The sequence below is a fragment of the Sarcophilus harrisii genome, chromosome 1 (assembly GCF_902635505.1).
Source record: "Sarcophilus harrisii chromosome 1, mSarHar1.11, whole genome shotgun sequence".
In the NCBI taxonomy this organism is placed as follows: Eukaryota; Metazoa; Chordata; class Mammalia; order Dasyuromorphia; family Dasyuridae; genus Sarcophilus; species Sarcophilus harrisii.
In genome coordinates, this window is record NC_045426.1 from 14,539,865 (window position 1) to 14,567,506 (window position 27,642).

General features: G+C 50.2%; 1 protein-coding gene across 1 annotated transcript in view; it reads left to right on the forward strand.

The window, feature by feature from the left end:
* Positions 1-27,642, forward strand: part of ITGA9 (integrin subunit alpha 9) — a 287,368-nt gene that overhangs the window by 195,854 nt on the left and 63,872 nt on the right. The window contains exons 19-22 of the mRNA XM_031962459.1: positions 21,362-21,448; positions 22,710-22,789; positions 25,187-25,276; positions 27,069-27,139. Coding sequence (XP_031818319.1) covers positions 21,362-21,448; positions 22,710-22,789; positions 25,187-25,276; positions 27,069-27,139 — 328 coding nt within the window. The remainder of the gene's footprint in view (positions 1-21,361; positions 21,449-22,709; positions 22,790-25,186; positions 25,277-27,068; positions 27,140-27,642) is intronic.

Sequence of the window (27,642 nt, forward strand, 5' to 3'; positions counted from 1 at the left end):
TTCCGTTGGCTTTCTGATCAGATTTAGAACTAGAAGAGACCTTGGAAGTCATCCCGTCCAACTCCCCCATTTTATGGATGAGTACACTGAGGCCCATGGAGAGGAAGGGACTTGCCCAAACTCAGATTAGGAATGAACAAGCTCCCAGTCTCTGGCTCTAAATCTCAGACTGTTTGAGCTGGAGAAGAGGAGCTTTGAGGGGCAGGGAGAGTGGCTGGCCAAGCTGGCCGTCTTCCCCTACGGGAAGCTCTCATGTACCCGGCTGTGTGGCGCAGAGGGCGGAGCCCTCCAGAAGCGCCTCGAGATTCCTTTGGGCTGGACGTCAGACGGGCTCCCTCGCTCCCAGGGCTTCCAGGAGATTGGAAGGCTCTCCTTCCTTGGCTGTTCTGTGGGGGCTGGGGTGTAACAGGGCAGTGGAGGCCCCTCCACCTCGTGCATTCTGTGGTTCTGTCATGGAGACGGTGGCCTCCTACTGCTGGAAATCGCCGGCCTCAGAAGGGAGGTTGTGTTTGGGGCGAAGGGGAAGTTGGAAAGTTTGGTCAAATCACCATAATGTTGATTCCACTTCAGAGGATTTTTCAGGCTTGCAAGGTGCCTTATACACGGTCTCTGGATCCTCACAACGGTGCTCTGATTCACTTAGTGTTGTTTTGCCCCCATTTCACAGATGGGAAAACCCAGGCTCAGAGGAGTTCTAGAATTTACTCGGGCCACGTGGCTAGGAAGTGTCTGACGTGGGGTGTGACCGTGTCTCCTGACTCGTCGCCGGCTTCAGGGACTCCCTCCCTGCTTCTCTAACGCTCACTAATATATTTTAAGGGGTATGGGTGGGAGGGCTGCTCCTGTGATTTCTGGGAAATCGGGAGTTCTTTCCCTCCCCAGCAGAGTTAAAAGCAAAACCCTTCCTTTGGGTTCAATTGAACCCATTTGCAGAGCCCATGTCCGTGCTGAGGGAGGGGAGGCCTCCAGAGGAGGATAGGCTCAGGCCCTCACTCAGGCCTTCCCTGGAGCCATGGCAGCACATCATCTGAGTCCCATCTGGCCAAGGGCCCCGGCACGCGGGCGGCCAGAGATGAGGGTCTCGCCTGGGTCAGGGGCGGGCTCACGTTGCTCACGACAGCTTTGGCAGTCCCAGTGGCAGCGGCCGGCCCGGGGACAGGAGCAAGAAGCAAGACCTTCCAACCGTTTGGCACCTGCGGCACCTGCACATCTCCAAGTCTGGTTGCTTCGGGGGCCTGCGGATGCCCCCCAAACCCAAGCCAGCCCCATGTGGGGCCTGAGACTCGCCCTGGGCCGTTGGGTTGGGACTGAGCCAACATGGGGTATCCTCCGGCAGCAGAGCTCCTCAGAGACCATGTGGAGGGGGCCCTGCAGCCTCTTGGGGATCCTGGGGCTCACCTCAGCCTGGATCCCCAAACCTGGACTTTATTAGAGAGTGGAACCGCTCATGGAGCCGAGAGTCAAAGTCGGAGCGGATCAGGGGCTGCCACCTGAGTCTCTGTAACAGAAAAGAAATTGAGGCTGGAAGGGGGGGAGCTGGATCCTGGGAATGGAGCAAATGCTGCTCCTTCCCTGAGTGGTCAAAGGGCTCTTCCTAAAGCCTCTGATGGAGCCCCTCCCCCAAATCAGTGAGGCCCCCTCACTCCCGGGGTCACACACAGTCCTCTGGGGGGGGGGTTCAGAGCCCTCCGTGACTTGGGCTTTTAGGAGACTATCCATGGAAAGCAACCATTTGTCTATCTGTGGATGTGGGAAAAGCATTTTGTAGAAGCTGACTGGGATTATTGTTGTTATTGGGAAGCTTCGGGACCGAGGAAGTTTCTGAGCAGCCAAGAGGACTCCCATGGAAGGAATGGGGGGGGGCGGGTCTCGGCCGCAGGGGCTCTCCCAGAGCCCCCGGCTCTCGTAGGTGGTCGGCTTTCAGCGGAGCTGGGAGAGCTGGCCGCCTTCTGACCGCATCTGCCTGCTGCGGGGGCTCCCCAGCTGGAAGCGGTTTCCTCCAAGATGCAGACTGTGAATCCCTGGCTTCCTTGGGGCTCAGCTCAGGGGTCACCGCCTGCAGAAAGCCTTCCCTTCTCTGGGAGCCTGGCCAAGGTGCCCTCTGTGTCTCAGTTTTCTCCTCTGTGAAATGGGGCTAATGATAGCCTCCACTTCCCAGGGTGGTTGTGAAGTTCCAGTGACATATTTTTGGTAATGCAGTTGGCAAAGTTTGAAGTGCTATATAAACATTAGTTCTTTTTTTTTCCTCCTCTTCCTCCTCCTCCTCTTCCTCTTCCTCCCCTTCCTTTTCTTCATCTTCCTCTTCTTCCTCCTCCTCCTCTTCTTCCTCTTCCTCCTCCTCCTTTTCCCCCCTCCTCCTTCTCCCGGTATAATGTTCCTCTGGTTCTCTCTGATAATGGGCTGTCACCCCTGTCCTCCTCCTCCTATTACTCTCAGTAAGCAGCCTCCGACTTGCCCGTGTGTAAGGCCAGCCTCCCTCCCGGTGCTGTTTAGAGGCAGCTCTTTGCCGTTTGGCCTTTTGTTCCTGAACATTTTCTGGCAGGAAAAGGAGCCATTTAGGCCCCACCATGGGAACCAACAACGGGGGCGGAAGGGAGTAACTGGACGCCTCGGCGAGAGATGCCGGGAGTTTCCCATGGGGCAAGTCACCGGCAGCCAGGGGCGGACGGGGGCCTTCTGGCCTAACGGGGCCGTTCTGAAACCTCCCTCGCAGGGGCGTCGCCTCTTGGCCTTGGTCTCATTCAGAAGCTCTTCTGTGTCTTCTCTGCACCTTGTGGATGACTTCGTCGTCAGTGGGGAAGACCGAGCTCTCCCCTCATATCATTTTCTGCCCATTAAAAATTCTTCCCACACAATAATGATACCACTACTAGTAATATTCAACATGAATAGTATTCACATTATTATATATAATATATTCATGGTATATATATGATATATTATAATATTATACGGACTTTACATATGTTAACTTCTAGGATTCTCGCCACATCCTGGGACGTAGGAACACTTGTTATCCCAGTTTTACAGACGAGGGAACCGAGGCGGAGGGAAGTTGGGTGACTTTGTCAAGACCACACAGCCAGTGTCTGATTTGGGGTTGAAAGTCACGCGTTTCTGACCTGAGACCAGACGTTAACGTCAAGCTTCCTGGCGAACTCGCTCTGGGCCCCTTCTGGGGAGCCCCTTCCCGCTCATGGGCAGCACCCGCGTTCTCTGCGAGCCCAAAGAATGGGTTGATGGGGCCGAGGGCCAGAGGGGGGGCCCCCTTAGGAAGGCGGAGGCCGCTTCTCTGCCAAAACCCAAGGTAGGAAATAAATGTTGCTGGAGGCGGGGCCGGCCGACCCTGATGAGCCGAGCTTTTAACCCGGCCCAGTGAGATCATGGAACCAGACGGGAAATGGAAACCCGGTGCCAGTGGAACCCCCCACCCTTCCTCCTCAGAGAGCGTGTTCTCCAGCCAGCGGGGTCTCAGGCTGGGGAGCTGCCGCCGCTGGGGGCCAGGGGGGGCGTCTCCTTGGGGCCCGGCCCGTTGACCCTCCCTGTCCCCGCTGCAGGTGTGCTGGCCCTCCCAGGTAGGGAAGAAAACCCACCCGTTCTGTTTTTCCCTTTCAGAGCAGAAAAATCACAGAACAGCCGTCGGCCTAAGCCAAGCTTTGCTTCTCGCATGTGTCCATTTCCTTCCTCAGCAGGAGAGCCGGGCCCTGCCCTGGGAGAAGGGGAGCGAGGCGGGTCCTGCCTGGCCCTGAATGTCCGGCAGAAGCTGTTGTGTAATAGACAGTGTGCCGGGGCCTTTCTCTGACAGCGACGCTGTTGCCCAAGGGGAGTCTGGGGAAAGTGGCCAGCTTGCCCCCCCCTCCCCCCCCCACCGCTGGCGGGGGCCTCCCTGGAGGGGCCTCCGGGCCCTTGTCGGCTGGTGGAGGCGGGAGGGCCCACCCGGCTCCTCGGCCACTCGGGCCAGATCCCTTCCTCCTTCCGGGTCCTGCCTTTGACACTTGGGAGTCACCACCTGGGGACCTGGTGCTCCATCCTCCCCCCTTCCTTTACAGAGGAGGAAGCTGAGTGACCTGCCTGGGATCACGTAGTCTCTGAGTGGGAAGTGGGACGCGATCCCGGGGCTGCCTGACTTCGGGGGTGCCCCCCGGGCTGCCTGCCTGGAGCATGGGGCCCCAAGCCACACGTGGGACTTGTTGGAGGCCTCTGGTCTCAGCCGGGGGGGGGGGCTGTGCCCTCCAGTGCACTCACCTCAGCCGGAGCATCCATGCCTTGTGCTGCTGGGCGGTGTCACATCGTCGGTTGTCCCAAGGGAGCAGTTAGAGCAGGAAAACAGCTGGGGTTTGGGAAAAGGCCCAAGGAAGGCCAGCAAAGAGGGTCCCTGCCTTTCCTGCCCTGAGTCAGGGTTGGAAGGAGCCTCAGCCGTCCAGAGCTGTTTGGGGGCTCGAGAGGGATACGAGTGACAGCAAAGGCTGCTAGCCCAACTCGTCGGCTAACTAGCACTCATGGGGTACCTCCCCCGGGCCTGGTTCTGAGCCAGGAAAGCTCTCCTGGCCCCCCCCCCCAGGCACACAGGCCCCCTCTTAACCCATGGCAGGAGGAGGGTCTCTCAGGACTTTCCCCCAAGCCCCTCTTCTGCAAAAGGGGCTACAGCAGCACCCCTGGGGGGGTCATAAGGGAAAAGCTGGGAACCCAGAGGGGAGGGGACAGTGGTTGGGCTGGGCCCGCCTCTCATTCTGGTCTCCCCCAGCAGGCACGTGTGTGCACACACACATACATGCACCCAGTGCACACACACGCACATAGATACATACACGCACATACACACACCCAGTGCACATAGGTGTACACAGACACTCACATGCCCATACATGTACCCAGTGCATACATATGTACATAGACTCACACACATGCACATGCAGATTTATACATACATGCACACAATGCATGCATACACACGCAATGCATAGACTTACAATGCACACACATGCACATACATGCACCCGGTGCACACACATGTACATAGATATATGCACAATGCACATACTTACATACATGCGCATTCACACACAGTACATGCATACAATGCATACACGTGCCCTCTCCTGATTCTGAGACCAAGGTTCTTTTCACGGGAGCTTTTGTGAATTATTTTATTCTGGAGCCCGAAGGGAAAAGGAATATTTTAAAAATATTTTAAATTAAATATTTAAATATTTCTTTAAAAGGGGCATTAGAGTCAGAGGCTGTTGTCAAGTTGCTTTCAGTCGTGTTTGACTTACTGGAATGATTCGCCATCTCCTCTAACCCATTTTACAGATGAGGAAACTGAGGCAACTAGGATTACATGACTTGCCCAGCTGGTAGTGTCTGAGACTGGATTTGAACTCAGATCCTCCTGACCCCAGGCCCAGCACTCTATCCGCTGAGCCACCTCGGATAGCCTCAGCTCAAATCCCACCTTTGCCCCTTACTCTCTATGTGACCGTGGGCAAGGCTCTTAGCTTAGACCTTCGTTTTCTCATCTGTAAATTGAATGAGCTGGATCAGTGGCCTCAAAGCCACCTCCCACTCTTGTACCTGCCATCCTGTACCGTGATCTCCTTCAGCTTTAATAAACGTTGTTCTCCAAGTTACGGAATAGAGGCAGGATTGGGCAGTTTCTAGACCTTGTGGCTGAAAGCTACTGAGATGCTGAAGTTAAATCACTTGGACAGATGAGACGACTCCACCCGGGGAAGGTCTAGGGAAGGAGCATTTGAGAGACTGACTCGGACAGAAGCTCTCCGTGAGCCGTAGTTGGTTCCCATAAATCCTGAGACACAAGTGGTTGTTTCTTAGGAAGGCCGGGGTTAGACGTCTTGGAGAAAACCTATGAAATCCTGACCAGCAGCAACCAGTGTGCTAAATGTTTCTCAGCTGAGCAGAGGGAGCCGTGAACTCAGCTAGGTCGTGGTGTTCGGTGCCCTTCTAAATCCCCTCTTAGGGAGACAAGGTTGGTTCTTACCATTCCCAGGGCCCACCTTATGTTCTTCGAGGTATCCCTCTCTGCCCCCTCCTGATATTTTAAACGTGTCTAGGTCACATGCATTTGGGGCCTTAGCAGCTTCTCCTATTTGAAGGATGAGTAATTGATGGACACCCTCAATTTCCAAGACCGGTCCCCTTCTTTTCCTGTTCTTCTTTGGGAAGAAAGAGAGGGAAAGAACATTTATCAAGCACCTATTATCTGGCAAGCATCCTACTAAGTGCTTTAAATGATCATTTAATTATTTATTATTATTATTGTTAATTATTTAAATTATCATTTGATCCTCACAACCACCTTGGGAAACAGGTGCTTTTATTATCCCCATTTTGCAGGTGAAAAAACCAAGGCAAAAAGGGTCATGTAGCTACTAAGTGTTTGAGACTGGATTTGAACTCAGGTTTTCCTGACTCACCGTCCCAAATGCAGTTTACGGGAGACAGTAGGTAGGATTTCCTCCACTTTATTCCCATCCTGCATTACCTTCGATAGAAAACGAGCATAAGGCCATCTTTGTTTATCAGAGCGTAGAACAGACGGTGCAGTCATCCCAGGGCCCTTAATGGACAAGATCGTCTGGAAGACTTTCCCTTCCACAGGCAGGCTCCCTTCTATGTGACTGCTGCTTATAGTCTAGTTTTAGATCTGGTATCTCTACGGTCCCTTCCTTAGCATTTCCCCCATAAATTCTCTGATCTTCTTGACCTTTTGTTCTTCCAGATGAAATTTGTTATTATTTTTTCTAACTCTATGAAATAATTGCTTGGTAGTTTGATTGGGATGGCACCGGATATATAAATTCATTTAAGTCGCATTGTCATTTTTGTTATATTTGTTTTATATTTGTTATATAATTTTTTACATTTTTATATTTGTTATATTAACTCTACCTATAAGCTACTCTAGGTAATATAAGCCTACGTATAAGAAATGACTTTTAACAAAATTTTAAATATTTTAAAATATATTTTTAGTAATTGCTTTTTATTTTCAAAATACATGGAGAGATAGTTCAGTTTTCAACATTCATCCTTGTGTTCCAAGTTTTTCTCCTTTCCTTTCCCCCACCCCTTCCCCTAGACAGCAAGGAATCCAGCATACAATTCTCTTATACATGTTTCCACATTTATCTTATATCCTGCCATTTTGCTAAAGTTGTTAATTATGTTTTTTTTAGTTGATGCTCTAGGTTCACTAAGTATACCATTATATCATCTGCAAAGAGTCACAGTTTTGTTTCCTCATTACCTACTCTAATTCATTCAATTTCTTTTTCTTCTCTTATTCCCAAAGCTAATAGTTCTAGTATTGTATAGTGCTGATAATGGGCATCCCTGCTTCACTCTTGATCTTACTGGGAAGGTTTCTAGCTTATCCCCATTACATATTACTGATAGTTTTAGAAAGATATTGCTTTTCCTTTTAAGGAAAACTCAATTTATTCCTCTGCTCTCTAGTATTTTTGATAGAAATGGGCACTCTATTTTATCAAAAACTTTTCCTGTATCGACTGAGATAATCATGTGATTTTTATTGTTTTTTTCTAATGATATGGTCAATTATGGAGGTAGTTTTACTAATATTGAACCGGCCATGCGTTCCTGGTGTAAATCCCACCTGATCATGGTATATTATCCAGATGACAAATTGTTGTAATCTTTTTGCTTATATTTTATTAAAGTTTTTTGTATCAATACTCATTGGGGAAATTGGTGCCCTCTTCCATTTGGATTCTGCCCATGAGGCCAAGAAAAAATCCCGGCAAATGTTCAATCCCATCCTCTCTCACCTCTACTTTGTGTCTCAATTGATGTTAAGAATCAATCAACAAATTTTTGTCAGGCAGGCGCATGCTTTCGGTCAGGCACTATGCTAGGCCCTGGAGATCCAGAATACAGGATGAGTCAGTCCCTGCCCTAAGAGAATTTTTTCCTGTTAATCAAAGGCTCATTTTAGAGAAAAGTAGGGACTCTGAGAAGTCGGGTCCTTCTCATCATGCAGAGTGTTTCTTTTGGAGCGCTTTCAAGAACTGCTTTGCCTGTCACATTTCTCCCTGGGTCCCTGACTCCAGAAAAGGCCCCCTAGGTTTCCCTTTTTCTGGTGTATTGATCTTAATGGGCTCAAGAAAAAGAAGAGTGGTTACATTTACTTCCTAATCTTTCTTCTCCCTCCTGGGGAGAAGGGGGCAGCTTCTAACTTGGGTTTGTCCTCCTCTTCATTCCTTATTCTGGCCTTGTCCAAAATGGGTCAGACTCAAGCTGACGTCCTTCAAAACCAAGTTCACACCTTTTTTCAGCATTCCTTTTATTGCCAGAGTTCTGTTGCACAAATAAACAAAGTATCTATGATTTGGACAACCGAGGGATTCCAGGTGTGGAAATTCCTTCTCCCAAATGCATATTGCAGCCCAACTTTTTCTTAGTCTAGGTGCTCCCAGCCTATTTCCATTCCCAAAGATCTTTCCTTGAAGTATCCTCAACCTGTATCCTCTTTTCAACATGAAGGGAAATAAATATTAGTGTTTATCACGTATAAAAATAAATTAAAGAGATTAATTTTAATAGAATAATATTTTAAGTTCCTTTGTCAAGGATCGCTCAGGCAGCAGGTGTCGGAGATGGGATTTCCTCAGGTCTCCCAACGCTTGACTCTGGCTAACCTCTTACATACAGTAGGTGCCTAATGTTTGTGCACAGAGCTGGCTTTCAGAACTGAGCAATGCTCACAAATGGTGCGGGAACGCGATTGAATGACAAGCCCCTCAGGACAGTGAGTGCCAGGGGTCCATGTCTCCTTGCAGGCCTTCGTGAGCTGGCAGCCAGTTTAATTTGTCAGCATTTCCCTGTGACCGCTGCCCCGGCCGCCCTGCTCTGTGGGGCCTACCCTGGGCCGTGCATTTGGAGTTATTTTTGGTAGGCTTTGATTCCTCTCATTCCATCAGTGACCCCTGATGTCACAGCGGCTCAGCTGGGTCATAAACACATTGGAGCGTGTTCCAGCTCTCCTGGCTACACTTCCACGGTATTTTTCTTACACTCCCTGATGATGTAATGGTCGCTCCAGCTTTCCTCAAAGCCGGCCTTCTTTGCCCGGGCTCTGCCTCCCCAGTGCCTTCCTTAAAAGGGGCGAACGAGCTGACTTTTGCCCGGAGAGTGTCAGACTAGCCAGCCCCTGCTTAACATCGCTCAGACGGAAGGACGCAGCGGATGCTCTGGCCGAGACGCCTTCGGCTGGCGCTGTTTACTTTGGTGTCGGGGCCCAATGGGCGGCCTTGCCTGCTCCCCGGCCAAGCGCACCCCCAAACCTGGGCTCTGTGCACTGGGCAAGAGCTCAGCTCCTAAAAAGTCACGGAATCGGCAGGCTTGGCTCCTTTGGATGCACCCCAGACGCGGCTCCGAGGGGAGCATCGAGAGGAGCATGGAGTCAGGATGGGGTGGGGGGGCGGCAAACGCAGAGGGGAGACCCAGCTGAGGAGCCACCATTCAGAAAATCTTCCCGTACCCAGACTTCTCCTTAAAGCAGAATCATTTTAATGCACTTGAGAGAATCTTTTTAATTAGTGCAGAATAATAATGGGCATTGACAAACGTGTTTTTGGTTTGGGGGAGGAGGAGGCTGCAAACTGAAATAAAGATGATGAAATGGTGCATATGGAAGATTGGCACCACGTTGGCAATTAAATCATCACGAACCCCAAAGAAATGAATGAATGGGTGAAAAACGAATTTAGTGAACTCTTAGTGACTAAGGGCAAAGCGCCAGGGACACAGAGAGAAAATCAACTCAGTCCCTGCCTTCAAGGAGCTGCATTCTGGGAGGGGGAGACGAGCTGCAGTTAGACGGAAAGGTCCCATGATCCTCAGGGTGAATCTTCTCTAATGTTATTTCCATTGATAAAAACTCCTTCCCCCCTTCAGTGGCAAACTAGGAATTGTGTTCTAGATGCAAATGACCATGAAGGAGGGCAATGACAGCACCCAGAAGAGGGGAGGGGAGGGAAGGGCTCTTGTCCCTTTCCAGTTTTGACCAATTAGAGCCTAAAGCATTTAAACACTGCTCAGATAATTCAGCTGAGGAAAGGCATGGCTGGCTGTGGACTCCCTCCTGGCCCAACTCAGGGCCTTCCGAAATCTAAAGTAATTTAAACATAGCCTCCAAATTCAGAGACAAAGTTAATACTCAAATCATACATCCCGGCTTACACATTGGGGAGCAGAATTAATTTTTTCCGGAACTTGGAGCACATATATTCTTGCTTCAGACAATTCCCTCTGAGGTTTGGGCTCACTTGGTTAGAGCCCGAAGATCTTAAGAGGCCATTAGCGTTGGAGACCACCCCACCCCGTCCCTTGTCTAGGATCACAGCCTGGGCCTGTCGGAAGTGGAGGCTGGCCTGATGCCTTTCTGACACCGGGGTCCCACTTTGCCAGGGATTGGGACACCTCTGGCCCGAAGGCCTGCCAGCCAATTCTGCGTGGCCTGCTGGCTGAGAACGCCTCGCGTGCTTTAAAGTGCAGTCGTAATATTACTATGGCAGCAGAAGACGCGTCACCTTTGGGAAGACTCGGCAGCTAAGGGGTTATAATGCTGCTGGTCACCCTCCCTCTATGGTCCCTCTACCCAGGTATGGCCTTGTTCGCTTCCCCCTGCTTTCTGGTGCTTGCCCGGGGCTCGGTCTGGATTTTCGGCAGCGGACTGAGGGGAGTTACTAGGAAGGTGCGGGCAGGGCCAAAATGGGAGCCCCGGCACCTTGTTTGGGCCCTACCTCAGTGGTACCCGAGGACAGAAGGGCCTCCATGGCTGCAGTCCTTGAAGGAGTTAACTCTAAAACCCTCTGACTCACAACGAGGCGCTAGCCTAAACAGAGACGGGTTATGGCTCTTTTCAGCTGACACTCCACAGAACCTCAAGGTCCTTCAGTGAAATGATTGATTTCCCATTCTCAGAGCTGCTGCCGCTGACATCCTCCCCCTTTCCTCCAGTGGGGATGGTCCAGGGCGGAGTCTCGGGTCAGGCTCGCAGAGGCGGGGATTCTCTCTCCCCCAAAGCATCTTGTGTGCAGTGGGAAGTTCTGAGCACCTTCCTTTGATGTTGTTACCCATATTCACCGGAGGTAATGGGCCCCTGTACCACACATGGCCCTGTCTCGTGGGCCGGATCCCCGAGCCAAGGGAAGCTTCCTCATCGCAACACCTTGAATGCTGATTGTAATCAATAATTTGATGAACTTTTATTAAGTGTCTGCTGTGTGCCCAGCGCCACGCCAGGCGTTTGAGATCGAAAAACAAAGAGAACTCTTGCTGTCAAGCTTAGGTCCGGCTGGGGGAAAACAAAGCCGTCTCTACCCAAATGTCTGATATGGTTAAAAAAAAAACTCGCTGCATCTGCAGGCAGAAAACTGGGGGTCATTTCCCACCCTTGGTACTGATCTGATAGAGCAGTAACTTAACAGATACTTATTGGCTGATTTTGCACAAGACATTTGGACCTCAGTTTCCTCATCTGTAGGATGAAGGGAGTGGGGGAGAGATGACTTCCCACTGGCTCCTTCTAGCTTTGTTTCTAGGATCTAGTGAAGTACAAAGTACTTTTGGTGTGGGAGCCTGTGAAACTGGGGATTCAGGAAAAGTTCCTGGCTAGAAGTAGCACTTCGGGTCAGCCTGGAATTAAATCAGCAATTCCAGGAGATAGAAGGAAAGAGAGAGCATTTCTAGCACGGAAAGGCCTATGCAAAGGCACAGAGGTGGGAGATGAGAAGGAACAGCAAGCAGGCAGCTTGGTTTAATGGACAGTGAAGGGGGAGCTTAAGGGGAAATCACTTTGGGAAGATGAATTGGTACCGAGTTTTAGGTGTTAAACACCACACAGAAGAATTTGGCCCTTACCCTTCTTGCCAGAACTTCATCCTGACTCCTGATCCTGGGTTTCTCCATTGCAGCCCTGACAGATTGGGCAAAGATGATTAATCCATGGAAGATCCGTTCCTTGGGTCAGCGCATGAGAGCCTCTGGCTGGCTGGAGGTGGGGTGGGCACTGTTCCAGTCCCATGTGCTAGAGGGCAGGATGAGCTGTAAGCCATTGGAAGTCCTCTGGGTGGGAAGCAGCCCGAGGCATCTGGGACAGGTGGGGGAACAGGAAAAGGCATAGGCTGATTTCAGGAGTGGGATCCAGTTTGGGGGTGCACTGGCGACGATCGGGCCCTTTTCCATGTGAGCATTTATACTTTGGAAAGAGGCAAAGAGTCAGAGACCAGTTTGATTTGTTTATTATCTAGATTTAAGGAAGTGATGGAGCAAATGTTAATATTGCACATTGAACTGAAAAGTACATTAACATACTGTTTTTTGAGAGCTGGTTGCATCCTCTTAACTCATGTTTGATGGTTTTTTTGTCTGTCTTGTTTTTCTAGAGATGTTATTCTCACTCAGCCCTAAGCAGGAGTCCAAAGGTTGTAATTAACTTGGAGAAAAAAATCTTTGGATGGAGGCTCTGTGGTTTCCTTTCTCAGTTAAGAATGGGGACACCAATAACAACTACCAGGAAGGGTATTTTCCCTTCACTTTTTGAGATACTCTCTTTGGTTCCTATTCCATTTAAATTTCCAGTCCTCAGCTCAGTGTCTGGTACACAGTGAATGTTTGATAATTCGATTTGAATTTCCAGCTTCAGGAGAAAGATGAGAATCATGGATGTTAAGTTTCTGTAGGAGAGTTGGTGAGTCTATATCATGTTTTAGAGTATATGCTTCTCTGTGACAGAGCCTCAGACTGGATTTTGCTGAAATGTTCTCGGGCTCGGTGCATAGAGTTCAATGTTCTATGTTTTTGGGAGCGTTTGAAAAATCTGGCAATAGACAAGCGATTTTTAATTGGGACTCACGTGTGGGGGATCATATATGACTTTGGTGAACACCTTGTATGAAGCACAAACACGTATATTTTTATCTATTTATTTAGATATAGATGTGATCTGACAAATACACACCTTGCTTTGTGTCAATACTCAGCAGATTAGTAAGTGTAGCTGTCTCTGTGCCAAGAAACCCTATGTCACTCGGTCATTCAGAGAAGAGCCTTGCCTGTGACATTTTGTTCCAATAAGTAAAATGTTTATTCCCTCTTAAATTTTTTTACTAATATCTTTTGTTTGCACAATACCCAGATTTCTCCTTGTATTCTTCCCAGAAAATAATGCCATGAAACCAAGAATTTCAAATGCTTTCTCAAAATCAGCCCCCATCCAGTGTGGAAAAGCTTGTATTTTCTGACCATCTGAGTGACTGTGAATATTTAACCTTCCCTAGACATTCACCCTGCGAGAATCTGGTTCTTTCCTTTTCAAGCTTTCATCAAGGATGCCTTCAGTACATGAGAAGACCATTCTCATAAAAATCTAAAGAGATGAAAAAAGCAAGCAAAGAGATTGAAGGTTGTCCCTTGGCTTTATAAAAATCTTGATTTTTTTTCCTTCCATTGTTTTGGAATCTTTCCCCCATCCTCACATTTAATTCCATGGTACTGTTGAAAGCATGATTTTTTTTCTTCTGCAAATATTAGAAAGGTCCAGTCACTCTTCCTGCTATTATCCTTTTTATTGCTACTTTCTCCCCTACTGCCTTGGGTCCTGAGATGGAAGAGTCCCAATCTTGTGGCACTGAGATTGGATCACTATGAAAACCCTGGCAGATCTGTTCCATTTTGTGCCTATTTGCTTTCCTTTGATTTTTCACCAAAGAACCCTCTGGGACCGTCTGGCTTAGCTGATCTTCCTCTCGGTTTTCTCCTTAATTAGCCCTTGCTGTTTCATGAGCCCCTCCTGTTCACAAGCATCCATTCTCCCTTCTGCCGTGCGCTCTAAGGCAGTGTTGTCCTTGGCCACCATGTCTCTCCGCTTGGCGGGAAGATGGAGTGTTTGTTGGCTGGGGTGGTTTCTGGGCTCTCTTGGTCTCATTGTGGGTGAGTATTTTCCATCTGTTGAATTTTTCTAGGAAATGTTAATAGTTCAAGTCAATGACTTCCCTTTTATCTCTTTCCCAATTTTTTCAGAGTCAGAAGCTTGTCTAAATAGGTCAGGTTAGAACGGCTGTAACTGCACGTAGCACCTTCTTTCCAGCTTTGGCCTTTTCTTAATTTGGCATTGGCCGTGACCTTTGCTCAAACGCTTGATGTTCTGATTCTTTAGGCATTTTTTTCAGAAATGACAGACTTCCACAGTCATGGCTGACTAGCTAGAAGAGCGCTCGCTCTCTCTCTCTCTCTCTCTCTCTCTCTCTCTCTCTCTCTATATATATATATATATATATATAAAGATATATTTTAAGATTTCACTGCTATATGGAACTCTGAGGAGAAACACTATCTAATGGTATAGGTGAACATCCTCTGGACCTTCTCCTATTAGAGAGTTGCCAGGACCCCAGAGAAGTTAAACGGCTTACCCCATAGAATGATCAAATAACTCCTGAGAAGACATTTCTCATCCCCTCAAAGCACATCTACTTGATCTCTTATTTATGTCTCCCAGGAGGACTTGTAAGTGGCCCCTCCATTTCCCCACAGCCTCTAGTTTCGTTTTGAGTGAGAATGTCCATGTCATTATGGGTCATTGTCCAGAATCTTGGCCATTCACTGATCATTAGACAATGACAGCAGCAACGTGCTGCAGTGGAGGGCCGGGAGTCAGGAAGACATGAGTTTGAATGTACCCCAGACTCTTCCTAGTTGTGTGAGCCTGGGCAAGTCACTTAACCTTATTTACCTTGGTTTCTTTACTTATAAAAGGAGCTGAAGAAAAAAATGGCAAACCACTTCTGTGTCTGCCAAAAAACCCAAATGGGATCCCAAAGAGTAGTCATGACCGAGCAACAACAAACACATGAAAAGTTCCTGTAATTTCTGTTGGTTGATGGACTGAGAACATGTTGTTTATGAGATATTGCTCGGATTGGAGCTGATTGTTAAAATTTCAGAGGGAGCATTTGCACCTTGGAAGTCAGAACTACAAATCAGGACTTGGTTTATTGTTTGGTTGAGTTTTTAGACTTAAGAAAATGATGAAGAAAATAGTTGATAACGCAGATTAAATTTAAAAGTATGTTGCATTTTCCCTTCCTCGCAAGAGCCAGTTGTTCAATGTTCATCAGCACATCTGTGACTGAAAATGGGGAAGCTTTTAGCATCCTCTTCCCTCTTACCCTTTCCCTTTTCTCGTCCACTCCGTTGAACTGCAAAAGCCCAAGAGGGCCTAAGAGCTTTGGGGCATTTTGTCCAGTTTGTGAGTTCACATAGCCAGTCATTTCTCACTAAGTGGCAGCTTTTGTGATTCATCGGGCTGGGTCTCTGAGGACAAATGTGGTCAGTTCCTGGGACCATCCTCAGAACACTTGTTCTTCCTGTGAGAGCGAAGTCAGAGCTTTGATTATGTCAGCGTGACCTAGGAGAAACTAGCATATATGGGGTGAAACGCTGGAAAGGGCCCGTCACCGCCTCTTGTCATTTGAATGTGTACATTCATTAAAGACCCAACATCCATGGAAAAACCAAGGTTTCTTTCAAAAAGAGATCTTGAGCTCCACAAATAAAGGTGACGGGTCCGGTCCACATTCAGAAAGGCCTGGAGGACAAACATGAGCTTCCACGGCATGGTCCACTGGAGCTGGGGGAGTTTGGGACAGTGCCGTGAGACCTTTGTGGATGGGCAGGAGGGCAGATGCCTTCCCTGTGGGCTGCCCGTGGGACAGTGGCCGCCTTCTGGGCTGGGATTCAAGAGAGGGGGAAGGGAAAAGCCAGGAAAACCCCAGAGTTCCCGGGCTTGGGCTATGGGGATACAGTTTCCTGGCTTTGTGGGGTGAGCCTTCATGCATCAAGGGAATGTGTGCAGTCGGGAGTTCCTGTGGTACCTCTCCAGTTCCCTGGGGGATGTGGGGTCCGTAGCACTGTCCTCTTGTGTTCTGGAGCCATGACATAGAATGCCACCTCTGGGGGACTCTGAAAGCTGGGGATGGATGCCCTGTGTGCTTGTGTCAGGGCCATAGATCTAATCTTCCAGCATGGAACGTGACCTCCTCCCCCCCTGCTCTGCCATAGTGGGGTGACTCGTTAGCACTGGGCATCTTTGTGACAGACGTCACTCACAGCCTCAGCTTCCTCGTCTACACAATGGGAGAAATACCATCGTCTTCCTTTCAGAAGGTTGTTGTGAGGATGTAATGAGATGAACACGTAAAGCACCTTGCAGACCTTAAAGCACTGTAGGAACAGGAACTTGTAGCTACTAAGGAAGGATTGTCTCCCCCCAAAGTATCCACGTCAGCCCTCACTCTGCCCCCTTCCTCCCCCGACATGTCCCAGTGTTTCTGTCTCTGTCTCAGGCTCTGCGGGTTTCAGTTCTTTCTCCTCTTTTTCCTTCCTCTTTCCCCCTCCCTGTCACCTTCTCTCAGATTGCCACAAAATGGAGCTGGAAGGCGCGTTATTGTTTGTTCTGTCTTCAACTAATGTCTTAGGTTTCATTCTCAAGTCTGAAAGTCAGTAATTGGAACAGAAAACTCCATGTTGTATCAGGTCTCTGGTCTCACCCATGGGGGGGATGTTGTAGACTGTGACTTGTCCCTGCCCACGTGAGTCAGAGTCCCCTGTAAATTATGTTCCTGTATCTGCCATATGTAGTTGTGGAAAAAGAAGCAGCTGCATTTGTAACTGAGTGTGTGAGTGTGTGTGTGTGTGAGTGAGCGTATGTGTGAGTGAGTGAGTGTGTGTGTGTGTGTGCGTGTGTGTGTGTGTGTGTGAGTGTGTGTGTGGAGAGTCAGGGAGATTGAGATGAATACAGGTTCCCTTAGTTTAATAAATTTGGGATGACTGGACAGAGTCGAAAGTGAGAGGGTGGGTCAGTTCTGCTGACACCCACTTCTTTGGTATTACTCATCATATGTTCATGCTTCTGCCCTCTTAGCCTCTCTAGGAGAACAGTCATCCATCGAGGTTACCCAGGGAAGCCCCAAGAACGGTCAGATATACCTGAGATGCTCTCACTTTGCCTTTGTAGTTCAGCATCTGGTCCAGAATCTGGCCCTTCATCAGTGCTCATCACCTGACCATGTGATTGCTCTGAAAACCCCAAAGAAAGCCGAGGGTCATGATCTGATACCTCGTTACCCATCGGGTCTTGTGGCATAATTACGGTGTGTTGCTGGGCAGGTCTGGCCGTGTGAATTGGGTCCTTGGGCCAAGGAGCTCCCCCTGCTGCCCTGGGGACGCTGCACTTTACTGCCCACTTGCCTCCTTCCAGGAGAGCAGTACCATCTTGGAAAGGATAGACATCTTAGGCAAGATGGCTTCCTTCTTCCTTAGGCTGCGCGGGGAAATGGCAGAGAAAAGCACAGGGAGATGGAAAGGAGGCTGGCTTTGGCTTGGGGGGGTTGGGTCTGAGCTTGGTGACTTCCCACCTGTGGGACTTGGGGCAAATCTCTTGGCTACTCCGACCACCAGTTACTCCTCTCTAAAATGAAGGTGGTTGGACTCAATGGCCTCCAGGGTCCCTTCCAATGCTAAAGCTATAATTTGGTGACTTTGTTCTTTCTCCTCTCCCCTGACCTTTAGTGAAGTGTCCCCCTAGAGTCTTCCCCATCACCTTGTGAAGCACTTCAGGTAAAGATCTGTGGCTCATTACCCCCAGTTCAGTGGGTGGGCAAGGAGGGCAAACTGAACTCCAGAGCAGGCATTCCACCATTTCATATTCTATCAACAGCATGCCATGGCTGCCCAACTGACCATGGGGGAATTGGGTTATAAAAGTTCAGTATATTTCACCACCAAGATATATAAATTATGTTTTTTTTAAAATTCATTTTAGTTTAGTTTTTAATGAAAAAATCTTTTTTTCTTTCCCATCATCTCCCCATTTGACAAAGAAGCACAATTCATGTAACAAATCAGGATGGCTAAGCAAACATTTCCATCCCTTTTTATGTTTTTCCTTTGGCCTCCCTCCTTGTGCTAAAGGCCCCGTGGTCAGTGATTGCTCGGGAGAACGGCAAGTTGCCTGGGCTGATGTGCAGAACCTCTGGTAGGGTCCAAATGGACATACAAGCTGCCTGTCATTGATCACCTGACTGCCAGGGGGTCCTGAGCTAAGGAGAGGAGGAGATCTGTCTCTCCATCAATTCCACACTCTTCCTGGAGACTGGGGACAGCAGAGCTGGCCTGCTGCTCAGCACTCACTTGCTAAGTCCTGGGAATTCCTGGGTTCCATCAGCCTTTCTTCACTGCACAGACCTTTCCAAACTCGCTAGTGCAGCTGCACTGGCCGGCTCACAGACCCTCACTCTCCCATCTCCGTGCCTTTGTCTTTCCTCCCCATGCCTGACATTTTCCCTTCTCACTCCTGTTTTACTCTTGAAAGTAACTCTTGTTTTCTCGTTTTCTCGGTTTTCCTGCAAGGCCCGTTCTACATTCTGCACAAGGCCTTTCCCTGTTCCCCTCTGTGATTCCCTTCTATGGTTCTATGTTCTACGTGTACCTTATTACTTCCACAGTGGCTCCCGGGTCAGGGATTGTTCTTTTACCCCTTCTGTGTATCCCAGAACAACACTCTGTGGCTGATTGAGGCTGTGTCCTTGCCTGCTCCGCTGATGGGGCTGGGCAGGAGCAACCCTCTGCAGGGCATCTTGGGCTCCTAGAGGCTTTGGAGCTGCTTCTGGCAGACAAGAAGGAAGGCCTGGGCCCAGAATTCAGAGTGGATGAGGGTCATCCACTAATAACATCCCATTGAGGCAGTGCTATGGGGGGACGGCACAGAGGGAGATGAGGCAGTGCAGCCCATTGCATTTATTAAACACCTCTGTGTGCCTGGCACCGTGCCAGACACTGGGGATACAGCAAAAGCACAAGGCAGTCCCTGCTTCAAGGCGCTCACCAACTAATGGGGAGACAACAATAAACGGACCTGTGCCAAGAGAGGGAAAGTCTGGGTTGGGACGTGCTCAGGCTGTCTCTGGGCCTGGGGAAGAGCATGTTGTTCTCTGGGACCCAAAGACCCAAGTCCTGGGGAGGGGCTTGAGTCAGAGCATTCACTTCCCTGTCTCTTGGTGGAGTCCGCTGGCTCTGAACTTTGACCCCCATCCATTCACACGCCCGACTGTCCCAAGGCTTTCCTCCAGCAGCTTGGCTGAGCCTTTCTCCCTCCCCCCCCCCCCACCTCAGCTCCTGCTGGCTCCATGAGGACCCTCCCCAACCCTGCCTGGGGATCTCCCTAATCACTGGCACATGTGGGCCCTGCCTGGGGCGGCTCATGACAAGCAATAACTCACGCGCAGGGTAGCTGCTGGACAGCATTCGTCAAGGCCGGAACTTCGGGGATCCGGGGATTTTATAGCGCGTTTTCAGCAACTACAAAGACAAGGGTTGAATGATGTGAGATGGCGATGACTTGATGGAGGTTCAGCAGCCTCTGACGCGTTGATGTGGGGGGGGGGGCCGGCGTGTTTGATCTCGGAGGGAAAAGAATCAGTTATTCTAAGCCGGCGGCCCTGGCCGAGCCTGGTGGTCACTCTTCTTGGACATGGCTTAAATAAACTCCCAGAGCCGAGGACCAGGCTTAATCACAAATGTGCTCTTGCTACCGGAGTGTCCTTGCCGTTATGGGTCTCGCTGCAGGAATGAGGCCGTAAAAAAAGCCGCATCTGCAGGCCTGTATCCATTTAGCTGCATAGAGAGATAGGACGGATGAGACCTGGATTCAAATCTAGTCTCAGACACTTACTACCTGTGTGACCCTGGGCGGGTCACTTAATTCAGGCCTGACTCAGTTTCCTCAACTGTAAAACAGGAGTGAGACGGCGCCTACTCACAGAGCTGTGAGGATCAGATGAGATGCAACTTGTAAAGCACTGGGCATAACGCCTGGCACACAGCAGGGGCTGAATAACTGCTTGTTTCTTTTTTTATGCGATGCTTTCAGTTTTTGCAAAGCACTTTACAAATATTATTTTACCATCATGACAATCCCAAGAATTATTATTTTTTGTGATCATTCCCATTTTGTGGATGAGGAAGCTGAGGCAGATGGTGACTAAGTCTGGGTCTTTCAGCTGGCAAGTGTTTGAGACCAGATTTGAATTCAGGTCTCCCTGTCGTCACTGTCTCTGGTTCAGTTTTCTCATCTGTAGGGAGAGGAGGTTGGACTTGAGGACCTCGGGGCTCCCTGTACGCTCCTATAACTAACCTCCTATAGAATGTCTCATCATCTTACCGATGCTGCGCCTCCTAATACTGGCTCAGGCCCCCAAGCTCCCCCCTTTTTTCTTCTTGGTTATACCGGATTTACTGAAACCGGCGTCGCTGCCTCATTTTGGCCCCTTCCAATGACATCACCAGGGTTCCCTTTATAGAAATCCTCGAGCCCCCCCCCCCCCGAAGTGTAGAAATTGCTTCTTGTAAGTTACCAGAAATTGTCGGGAGCTACAAAAGGATCCGCAAGTGGAAGTTGAGCTCTCCTCTGGGTTCCCTCCCAGGGATCTGGGGTTCCCCTGGCTACGGGCCAGAGTGCGGAGAGAGCCCCAAGGAGGGCTGACCCTGTCCCCAAAGTGATGCAAGACCTCCAGGGAGGAAGAGCTGACTGCTTCCCAGAGCATCCCCACTATCGGGCTCTGCTTGTTAGTTTGGGAAATGGTTTTTGGTCCCGAGTGGGATTCCCCCTTCGGAGCGGTCCATGGGCAAAGCCTGGTGTGCTGCAGGGGGGAGGAGCATCATGGCATGGAAGCGACCTGGGCAGGCTCAGGACTGGGCAAGAGCCAGTTTGGTTCTTGGGGAAGGACCCAGGGAGCTAGATGGGGCATGGGTACGGGGGGCTGCCTAGGGGCAGAAGGCTGGGTTCAAGGCTCTTCCTGCCGGGACGTCAGCAGGTAAAGCTGCAGGCATGGCTTGAGCAGGTCAGGGAGAGCGGGATTCTGGGCTTCCTTGCTCCGGAGCTGGGCCACCAGCAGTGTTCTCGGCGTCCACGTCACCCCATTGGCCTGTAGGGGGTTTGGGATCCATAAGAACCTCTCCATGTTTTTCACATTGGCGATCCCTCAGCGCTGGCTTCTCCATCTTGTGCTGCAGAGTTGTGGGAGGCATCTCACATGATTCTTGGCACATATTAGGTACTTTCTGTGTCTCCCATGATTCCTGGCACACAGTAGGTGCTTCCTGTGTGTCTGCTGGTTGGCCTTTCTTTTTGGGCGCAGCTCCTTGGTGGCCTCCGTTGGTGGGGGGGGGGGTTGGCTGTGGCCTTCGGACTTTTCAGGTTCGCTGGGACTCCTTCCTCTCTCCCCCCAGTCATCCCGTGTGGTTGTTTCTCTTCCAGGAGGAGATGGGCATCTCCTGTGAATTGCTGGAGTCCGACTTCCTCAAATGCAGCGTGGGATTTCCTTTCATGAGGTCCAAGACCAAGGTAAGGAGCCGACTTTTTATCCTGACCAGAAGCCTCCAGAGACTCAGTAACAAGAGGCAGAGGACCTGGCTTCTAGGGCTCTGGGCCACACCTCTGTGACCTTGGCCAAGGCCCATCTATAAAAAGGGGGTTGGCGTGAGTGACCCTCGGGTCTGCCCCAGCCCTGGGATCCTGTGAGAAATGGGAAAAACTAAGGCCAGAGTGGGAAGGTTTGAACTCAGCTCCTCTGAGTGCTCTAAAGCCAACGCTCTTTCTGCTGAGCCGGGCTGTTGGGATCCCTGACTCAGGCATTTCCCAGCATTCAAGCTTATCTACAAAAATGATTCGAATCACTTTGACTAAAATAAAAGAAATGCACCCCGGTCTACAGTTCTAGGGGATCCAGGTCCAAATCCCCTCAGTCATTCATTCTCCGACTCTATTTGCTGGTCATTCACTGCCCGCCAGAAGCAGCCCGGCCCTGATGCCTGAGGGAGGGAGGCTGCCCTGACAGGCTCTGGGAGCGCTGCTGGAAAGTGCTTCTGTCTTGTGCTTGTCACAAGCCTGGGTGCACATCCCTGAGCATGGGGCCCATTCAGATGGGAGGCTCTTTGTCTTCCTCATGTAGGAGACATTTTACCAACTGTTCCTGGTCCTGGAGGGCCCCTGGTGTGGGGGGAGTGACCAAGGTGGCCCCTTCTCCCTCCTCTGATGGAGGTTTTACTCCTCCCCCCACGCTCTTACTCCGGCGTCAAGCTCCGCTTCAGGTTGGGGCCGTGACGACAGACTGGGGAGTGGGGGCTGGGAGGGGGAGACGCTGAAGGCTGCCACATTTTGGGAGCTCCGACCCCGGTTTCAGTTTCCTTTAGCACAGACCTTTTCCCTGAGGGAGGTTCAAGTACTTCTTCTCATTTTTGTTCTTCTCTGATTATCCGAATGCTCACTTTATTTGACTTTTGTTCATGGCAGCAGAGGCAATAAAGTAAAAACTTGGAACCCCCGACCATCAAAAATCTCCCTGGGGCCCTTGTAGGCTCCTCACGCAGAGGGAAAAACATGAAGCCTGTGCTCATCAGTCAGTGAAACCTCTGGGAGAAACGCAGCATTTCCCAGCATCCTCCCATTCAAATGATGCTAGTGGCTGGGCTCTGTGCAAGATGCTCAAGAAAGGGAGCTTGTCAAGCCGGGAGCCCCTGGGAGGTGGGGATTGGTGGGAGTCAGGGGTCGACCCCGGGCCTGGGAATGGCCCTTGATGCCAAACTTCTTCCTTTTCTCCCTCCAGTACGAGTTCAGCGTGATCTTTGACACCAGCCACCTGTCTGGGGAGGAGGAGACGCTGAGCTTCCTTGTCACAGCTCAGAGGTAAGGGTGGGAAACGTCTGGCCGAAGATCTTTCTCATGGCTCTCGCTGTCTTTCACAAGCAAGGACAAAGGCTCTCCTCTAGAGCCTTGGGCAGCCTGTTCTCCGAGGCTTCGGTGCGATGGCGGCCCCCTGTGAGCCTCCATATTTATCCTCGGCCTTCACTAACCCCCAAGAAGTCGGGGTTCTTTACCAGAGCTAAATGTGTTGCCAGAGTCTGTTTTTTGCGTTGCTGGAAGTACTTCTGAATGGAAATGTTGGAGGCGTCAGGTACCTTCCGGAGTCAGCAAGCTGAGTCTTCTGGGGGGGATTTTAGGGCCCTCCCTGTCCTCCGCTGCCAAAGCAGGGGAGACATCGCGGAGCCCCAGTTCCCAGGCCCTGAGGAAGTCAGTCAACAGCCAGCATTTATTAAGCACTTTCTCGCTGAGGGAACAGAGCGGGATCTGCCAATTTCCCCCAGAAAACCAGTTCTTTGTGTGTGTGAGAAGCTCCCAGTCCCATGAGTTTCCTGTGATAAAGGGAAGCTTTTTGATGTCTGGCTTCCTTGACTCTGCTTTAAAACTTGGCTCGGGCTGGGGCAGCTGTTCGGAAAGAGCTGAGGCTTTGTGGGTAAATCAGGCGGCCGCCACGGGGAGGTGGTGAGAGGCAGGAGCGCTTCCTCTCCCGCCTGGAGGCGACTAGGGCGGTCATTTGGCCTGGGGGGCCTGGAAGGGTGAACCCTTCCTATCCTAAGAGCAGCTCTGGGGTGTCCCAGTTCCCCCCAGGGAGCACCCTTTGGGGAAAGGGAGGAGGGTGGGGGCTGCTGCTCAGATATGGCCTAGTCTGCAGGGAAGGCTGGGGGCTGAAACCCCTTTGCTTTGAGGCATCTCCAAGAAAGAGGAAACAGGAGAGTCATCCATTAGAAAATAAACTCCATGAGGGCAGGCGTTGATTTTTGCCTTTAGGTCCCCAGGGCCTGATCTGGGCTGCAGGAGGCACCAAATCAACAATCATTGAATTATAACTTTGAGGTTCCATGAGTCTGAAACTTATTTTAAATTTTTATTGAAATCCTTTGCTTTTTCATCACTTTCATTTCTAAATACAGGCTGGCCCCAAAGTCTTAGTGCAGCATTAAATTTTAATGACTTTAAAAGGCACTAAGACTTTTGAGGCCCAAAGCCTTCCCCAGAAAGTCATCAGAATAAAAATGTAGAGAAAAAAAGGGAATCATTTCCACAAAACTAGCCAGTAATCCACCGAGTCTGGCAGGACATGCAGTGTTCAGTACCTGTAATTTGCACCTCTGCAAAAAGGTGAAGGAGGACCGGTTTGAAATGCATGGACGCCTTCTATATATTCTATTTTTATTATTACACAGTCACTAGAACAAGGGATTCCATGTGACATTTCCATCCGGAATCTGGCAGTGACTGGGCTTTCAGCTTACGCTTCTGAAGTGAAAGCCGAGTAAGTGACCAGAAGTTACTGGGTTCGGGCAGCTCATTCCTTGGCCCCGGGACAGTGTCTGACCCCCACGGATCTCCCGTTGATTATCGCGGCATTCTGTGGAGAATGTAAGCTCCGTGTGGATTATGTTCTGTGGTTGTCTCTGGATGCTCAGCCCTTATTAATTGGAAGGGCTTAATCAGTGATCACAGATTCAAGAACTCCTCCTGAAGCTCTATTTTCCCACCCCGAGAGCTGTATTTTGAGAAGAACCTTCTTCTGTCTGGGTCTGTCCATATTGGCCAAGTCACATATACATTTGTAAAAGAAAATCCATGTGTCTCTTCTTCTGGGTGTCTGCCTCTGCTCTCTTGACTTGCCAGTCTCTATGAGATGCTTTAATTGGAGATCCAGCACATAGCAGCTGACCAGAGCCCTAACTAGGGTGGAGCAACTGGGGCTTTGTCTGGGGCCCTGATTTTAGAGTGCTCAAGCGGCAAGAGACAGTTCTTTCTTGGTCTTTCTCCCTCGCATCCTCCAAACTTAGGCTCCAGTTAGTGCTTTCCTTTGAGATTACCTCTTGGTTACTCTATCTATGTCTTGCATGTATATAGTTATTTGCATGGTATCATTCTCCCCATTACAACGTGAACTCCTTTAGGGAAGTGTCTGTGGCCCAGTGCCCGCCATATGCAAAGTGCTTAATAAATGCTTGTTGCCTTAAAATGCAAAGCTTCCCAGCAGTTTCCTGGGGGGCATCTTCCCCCCTCTCTCCTCCCCCCCCCATCCTGAAGCTCAGGGCACTGTTCATGCTTTATGTTCTGGGCAAAGTTTCCGGTGCTTCCCCGGGGGAGCGGTTCCTGATTCCAGCTCTGTGCTGGGGCTCCAGGACCCAGCTTTTTGTGCAGCAGCTGCTTTGGAGCTTGCAGAAAGATGTGATGACATGATTATTTTCCCTTTCTCCCAACTAGTGGCAACATAGAACGCTCCGACTCCCTCCATGACAACAGCCTCGTTCTGACTGTGCCCCTGGTGCATGAAGTTGACACGTCCATTGCTGGGTGAGTGACCGACCCTCGGTCGCAGGATTGTGGGAGTGCATGGCCATCTTCCTTCTTCCTTCTTCCCCTTCCCCCTCTGGGGTTCCCTCGGTGCAGAATTCCCTGCTCTGAGGACCTTCTCATACCTTCTCCTTTTTGCAACCCCCCGCCTTCAGGTCTTTGTCATGGGCTAATGAGCCAATCCTGTCCTCCCATGAGCAATCCGGACTCTACTAACTTCTTCATTTTCCTGAGAGGTTTAGGAAAATCCCAGGTGGAGCCGGTCGTGTAGTTCTGCAGTGAAAGCTGGTCTTGAGGCCGGGGGCTGGGGTTAGGGTGCCAGGGCCCAGCTGCAGTGGGGTTCTGACAGTGAAAGCTGCTCTGGAGGCTGGAAGTCTAGCCTAGGTGCTTCTGGGTTGGAGCTGCACTACCAGAGCAGGGGGACTACACTTAGCTCTGAATACCCCTTGTTATCTCTTGTTCTGAAAGCAGTGAGAGGCAGGGTAATGGGGTCTACGACAAGGGGGAGGAATCGTGGCCTTCATGGGGAAACTGAGGTAGGGAGGTAGCTGAGCCGCTCCCATGGACACCAGGCCCCTGTGCATGGTCAGAGTTGAGAACAAATGGGCACATAGGTCAAAGTCTTCTATAAATTAAATTAAATATAATGAATATTATAGAAATGTAATTAATATAAAATAAATAAATTCTGTCAATTGAGAGGCCGGTTTCTTAGAAGTGACAGAAAGCTAGAAGATCTACAAGTGTTCCTGTAAATAAGCTGCAATTCAGTGACCTCCCTGGTCCCAATTAAGCCAGCCTTGAAAGCGATCCAAACAAGGTTCTTGGTTCCAAAGTGAGCAGAGAGGAAGGAAGGAGGGAAGAGTAGGAGGCAGCAGGAGGAGGCGTGAGGGCTCCACTGGGCTTCTCCGCCCAGCCTGGTGCTGACTCCTTCCTCACTCAGCAGGAAGGATGGAAAGAGACCCGGAGATAAGGGAAAGAAACACTTTTCATCTGGCCTGATCAGGTGCCAAGTTATTAAAAATTTATTATGATAAAAATGGATGTAAAATGATTGATTTTAATTATGGAGGCACACGCAATCATTTATCAGAAACTATTCATTTTAAAAATTATTAGGAAACAGTTGTTAAAAGGACGCGTTTATGATTTCCATTTTTGTTTTTAAAAACCTTAGTGTGCGCCTCCTGGTTTTGCGCACCTTCATTTGCAGCAGCCTCCCTTCTCCCTCCCCCTTCAGGAGCCCCTCTTTTTCAGCAAAGGCTGCTTTAAACACTCCCTCCCTCCCTCCCGCCTCATTTAAGGCAGAGGTGGCTATCTGGAAAATGGCAGATCCCAGATCTCCAGTCATCAAGGACTCGCACCCAGAGGGCAAAATTGCTTCTCCTTGAACCACGGAGGAGTCAGAGGAAGATTTCCCTGTGGCCACAGTGTGGGGTCCTGCATTCCAGCATCTACTCCGGCCCTGCCGCTGGGCAGTGTGGGCATTTCCCATAACCTCCTGGGCCCCGGCCCCTGCTTGCTGCTCAGGCACTGGTTGAGATGAGTGGAGGCACTTTCCTTTCTGAGAATTTCTCCAAGGTTCTGATTTTTTGGCCCGGGAGCCAATGTTCGAGTTTCCTGGGCCATGGATTCGCTCCCCCACCTCCCGAGGGCTCCCTGGGCCTGCCAAGGGATGAAATGGCCTCCATAGTGTGAGGAGGAGCACTTTCCTACTCTGGTTGGTTCCTGTGGGTTTCCAGCTTCCCGCTGCTGCCTTTTGACAAGTGAGTGACTCCTCGGTGCCGCCCAGCGATGGGTTGATGGGCCGCCCTGGGCCACATCTGGGCTGCAATTTCCTCATCTGCTTTGTGGAGAGCGGAGGTGAGGAAGTCACCGCGACCAATTGGCAAGTGGGGGATGTGCTGGGAGTCCGACCACCTACCTTGCTCCCCAGCCTCAGCGTGCTGCCCACAAGCCCCCAATCTCCTCCAGCTGCTCATTTTGGTCGCTGCTGCCATCGAAGCCTATAATCTTTGGCGCTCCTGAAATCGGGGCAGCCCCGGAGGAAAGGAGAAGGGCTGGGTTCTGTCGGTCTTGTCATTTGTATGTGGTTTAGAATATCATCCTAAAGCAGACCACCCTTCCCGGCTTGTCTTCTTCAAATCCTGCTGTGGAGAGTTTTGGCCCAGGAGCTCCTCTCTCTCTCTCTCTCTCTCTCTCCCTCTCTGCCTCTCTCTCTCTGCTTCTCTCTCTCTTTGTCTCTGTCTCTCTCTCTCTGTCTTTGTCTCTCTCATTCTCTCTGTCTCTCTCTATCACTCTCTTTTTCTTTTAAAAATATAGGCAGGGATAGTTTTCAACATTCATCCTTGTAAAACTTTTGTGTT